This window comes from Callospermophilus lateralis, chromosome 6 (genome assembly GCF_048772815.1).
Source record: "Callospermophilus lateralis isolate mCalLat2 chromosome 6, mCalLat2.hap1, whole genome shotgun sequence".
Lineage (NCBI taxonomy): Eukaryota > Metazoa > Chordata > Mammalia > Rodentia > Sciuridae > Callospermophilus > Callospermophilus lateralis.
The window spans coordinates 17448687-17453613 of NC_135310.1; the positions used below are offsets into that span (position 1 = coordinate 17448687).

The following is a 4927-nucleotide window of genomic DNA, read 5'->3' on the forward strand; positions in this document are numbered from 1 at the left end:
CCTGGAATTAGCCATAGGACCTCTCTTTTTGACTGTGGGTAAGGAGTTCCTTTCTTTTAACAAATTGAATGGAGCTACCCTGCTGCCATCACCCAGGATTGGGTATCTCCTTCCTGGGTTCCTGTTATCTGTTCACCACGCACACTGGGCCCCTTTTTTTGTAGAAATCTGGTCTGAATCAGACCTGCATAAGCTAAAACCCTTTAGAATCCACAGGCTGCCTTGGTATGGCCCCTACTCTTTCCCATGGGCCCTGACAGGGAGGATTTCTCAGAACTCAGGGCTGATCATGGCCAAGCTATTGCTACCAGTGAGAGGAGGGAGGCCGGATTCTTCTGTCTCATCTCAGAATGAGAAGGACCAGTCAGAGTGCAGACTGGGACCTTGGAATTCACTTTCCTGTCCTCACTGCTCACACAGCTGCCCCATGTCTCTCTGTTCATTCTGCCCACAGCACCTGTCAGGAAGATCTGGAGGCCTAGGTGAATGAAGCAGATGAGGATCAAGGGCAGGACTGAGGGAATAAGGGTGCTGGCTGTTGAATCCTGGGAGACTCTGTCTGGGGTGGTGGTTGAAGGTCCTGAAATGGAAACACAAGAGTGTTAGTCCTTTTTCAGACCAAAATCTGTGGAGATGCCTGCTCAGCTCCTGCTGCCCCACGTCACTCAGGCAGGCAGATAGTTCCTAGACCTCTGCTATGTGGCAGCTGCTGTGACAGGTCATGAGGATGAGGGAGACAGGAGAAGGGTCCTGACCTTAAGAAGCTCACATAGATAAAGGGAGAAGCCTGAGTGACATACAACTCCCATCCTTCCTGGTGGCAGAATATGAAGTGACCCATGAGGATGGTGGTGGAGAAGGGTCTCAGGAGCTGACATGTGAAGTGATTCACAAGAATTTCCAAAAAGAGACGAGCAATTGCCAGACCAAAGCATGTGCATTGAGGAAGAGGCATTAGGAGGTGAGAAGGGAAAAGATGGGAAGACTATACCTTTGGCTGTTAACCCAGGTCTGACTCAAGGTGGATGAAGTGTCTCTCTCTCACACACACTGGCATGCGCACACACACACACACACACACACACACACACACAGGTAGCAGCATCTCATGTGAAGGCAGCTCCCACTTCCTCCCCCTCCTGCCAGTTACCTGTTGGCTCCAGCTCTGTTTTCCATTCCACCAAGAACTTCTCAAGCCAGGTTCTACAGTCACCCATTGAGGTCTTGTGTAAGAATTCGGACACTTCCCTGTCATTTTCCCACTTTTCTTTCATCCAGTTGGACCCAGGATGAACCTCTGTCCAGCTTCTCTTGTCTGAGTCAAAGCGGAGCCACATCCGTCCATTGAATCCAAACTGCCAGGAGCCACTGGTGCATCCACTGGATTTATGCTGACAAGTCATCCTCCCCTCCAGGGTCTCGAGAGCTGCTCCCATCAGAGAGAGATCAGCCTCCATGCTTAACAAATCCTTTGTCCCATCCAGTACCACCTTCCCTGGCCTCCTAATCTGGCTGGTTTTCTCCCCCAAACCTATCTTGTGTGGGTTTTTTAGAGTGAAAAACATTCTTTTTTTTAAAACATGGATACAGTCAATATCTCTACACCCACAGTCAGCTCTCTCATGCCCCTGGACCATCCTTACTTACCCCTGGCCATGCCATTTTCTGCTTTAATGTCAGCCAGTTGCCTTTTTAGCATATCCCCCATTTCTCTCAGCATGGTGTTTTGCTCTTCCCAGGTGATTGTGGCATTCACTTTCCCTCCCAGGGCACTCATGGATTTGACCTTGTCCAGACCACAGTCATAGGAGAGAAAATTCTTGTGGTCCACCTGGCCTTGGACTGTACACCATTGCTGTCCAGGTGCTGGCTTAGAATTGATGGTGAAATCATAGCAAAGGGAGTGAGTCCCTATGAAGGAAAAGGTGAGTAAGGGTTGGGGTGGTGAGAAAGGACCCTTTAGGCACCCCCTCCCCATCCCTATGAAGGGCTGAGCTGGCAGAGCAAGAATGGCCCTTCCCAAGCTCTCTGCTCTACCTGTTTAAGGTGGGCATGTTCCCCTACTTTGAGGAGAAGGGGACAGCAATCTCATGTCCCAGGACATGGCCCACTTCCCCTCTGCCCTTTGAACAATGCCTACACCCAGCAGCACATCACCTTGCAATGGAGGTGCCAGGCCTGCTGTGAGGGAAGGGCCTGCCTGGCAGAGGATGATCAGACGCAGGACAAGGGACTGTGCATGCTGAGTCATGGTGGGCACAATGAGGATGGGATCACAGCTGCATAAGAAAGAGTTCATAATTATGGTTCATAGCTTTTAGCTTGAGTGTTAGATGGCACTAGTACCCTAGGAGATTTCCTTTTTTCAGGTTGCAATTGATATCCTACCCTAAAAGAAATGGAAAAAATCAAAGAAAGGCAGTAGAGGAAGGAATCCAAAGTATGTGCTTTGTGGCTCAGAAAAGTGTATGTGCCAGGTTAGATGTAATAGAAAAGCCAGTGAAATGCCCAGTCCCCTGTGCTTTATAAGAAAGCCTGGGAGACTCTTATTGATCAAGTGTATTAGAAAATGTCTGGTACCCAAACCCAGAACCAATATTAGCAGAAAGGAAGAAATAATAAGATCAGAGCGGAGCACAAATAAATGAAATAGAGACAAAAAAGAAGCACAAGAGAGTAATAGAATAAGGAGTTCTTCAAAGAACAAAACACAAGTGATAAACCTTAGCTGGACTAATTAGGCAAAGGAGAGAGAAGACTCAAATTCAGACAAGAGAAGGGGGTCATTGCAAGTGTCATCACAGAAATACAAAGGGTCATTCGAGATTATTAGGAACAAAGATATCCATGTTTGTAATTATTTGCAAAAATTTGGTAACCTAGAATAAATGAACAAATTCCTGAACACTTACACATATATATATCTTATCCAAGTTGAATCATGAAGAAATAAAAAAAAAAAAAAACTGAGCCGACCAATAATAAGTAACAAGATTGAATCAGTAGTAATAGCCTTCCAGGAAAGAAAATACCAATACAAGAGAGCTTTACTGCTAAGTTCTATCAAATATTTAAAGAAGAACAGTTTCTAGTTCTCTTTAAGTTATTCCCCAAAATGGAAGAGAAATAAATTCTTCCAAATACATTTGATAAAGCCAGCATTACCATGATCCCCAAACCTGACCACACACACAAAACTAATCCACAGCTAATATTCTTGATGAATAAAGATGCAAAAATCCTGAACAAAATATCAATCAGCAAACTAAATTCAACTGCCCACTAAAAAGTTATTTAACATGATCAAATTGAATCACCATTCCATGCAAGTGTTGGCAGGGGCTGAGGTGGTGTCTCAATGGTAGAGCATTTGCCTGTCAAGTATGAGTCACTGGTTTAGATCCTCAGCACCACATAGGAGTAAATCATCAAAATAAAGGTATTGTGTCCTTCTACAATTAAAAAAATAAATATTAAAAAAGTGTTGGCAGTTAGTGTTGTAGATGTCAAAGTAGACACTGGGCATTAATATTAAGGCTGTATATCTGTTGCTAACATTAGAGCAATTCCTGGCTCCCCTCTTCTTCTAAGCTGGGCTGGAAAGTGATTGGGACACTTCAAGTTCAAAGAGTAGAGATCCTGCTGCCAAGCAATACTCACAACTCAGCAAATAATAGTGAATCTTACCCCATGCATGAGCCTCATCTAAGCCTCAACAAAACTTCAACACATAGAACTGGGGAGATAAAAATATGAAACTACGGGGCTGAGGTTACAGTTCAGTTTGGTAGAGCACTTGCCTAGCACCCTGTGAGACACTGGGCTCAACCCTTAGCACCACAGAAATATAAAATAAAGGCATCATGTTCATCTACTATAAAAATATTAAAAGCAAGCAAACAAACAAACAAATAAAAAATAAACCATAAAACTCTGAAACTAACAACCAAGCCCCAAGGAGGAACAACCAGAGGAGATCTTAGGTCCCACTCCTGGACATCTACTCATATATCAGAAACAGAAATACACCAACAAAAGGATAACTACAGACAAAGGGACCCATATATAAAAGAGGAAAGAAAATCCATCTCATTTGGTGTGAAAGTCCAAGATCTCAGAAAATATGAGGAAACAAGCAAAAAATCCCCCTCCCCCATTTACAATCCTCCAACAAAGGATCCCACAGATATGGAAGTGGATGAAATTCCAGATAAAGATAATGAAAAAGTAATTATTAAAATGTCCAATGATCTAAAAGAAGATCTAACAACTGAATAAGAGAATAAATGCAGACGAAAGACCATGTCGGTAAAGAAAGGGCGATATTGAAAAGAAACCAATGAGAACAGCTGTAAATGAATGAGACAAGGAGTCGAATTAAAAGCTCCCTGGGACAGCACCAACTCCTTAGACTGCCCAGAAAGCAGCGCTTCCAGCTTTGAGGATAGAATGTCGGGCCCTGAAGACGGTGAATCAGCTGACTACCCGGTACCAATGAAGAATCCAAACCAAGGGAGGGCCCTGCCCCGCCAACCCTCATGCAAGCCTCTGCGCCCAGCGGCCAGGCCCTCAGCTTCCGCTGCACCCCTTTTCCTGTCGGAAGGTGGGGGACTTTTCCCTGTTCCCGTGGGTAGCCAGCGCCCACCCCCACCTCGCGTCCGTACTGGTTCGCAAGCCAGAGGCCTGGCCTCCAGACGCAGGCTGAGGAGCTGCCGGGCACCTGAGGAAGCTGCGAATCCTGCAGCCCGACCCGCTGGGCCTGGCCCAACCAGGCTTGCTCTGCCCTCGCCCTACTCACCGGTCACTTGTCCCTAGTCCACCACGCTCTCCACGCGCCCCCTCGGCGCCCCCTCGCCCGTCTTCTCTCCCAGCTTTTGAAAATGCCGGCTCCCTGACTGCTTTTACCCCGGCTTCCTTCCGCCCTCCT

General features: G+C 46.1%; 1 protein-coding gene across 1 annotated transcript; it reads right to left on the reverse strand.

The window, feature by feature from the left end:
- Positions 1-1235: 1235 nt before the first annotated feature.
- Positions 1236-2251, reverse strand: LOC143401799 (UL16-binding protein 2-like; the record flags this gene model as incomplete). Its single annotated transcript, XM_077109715.1, has 3 exons — positions 2065-2251; positions 1648-1911; positions 1236-1426 (listed from the first exon to the last, which is right to left on the reverse strand). Coding segments are annotated over exons 1-3 (642 nt in total), but the record flags the coding sequence as incomplete, so codon positions are not given.
- Between the last annotated feature and the right edge of the window lie 2676 nt (positions 2252-4927).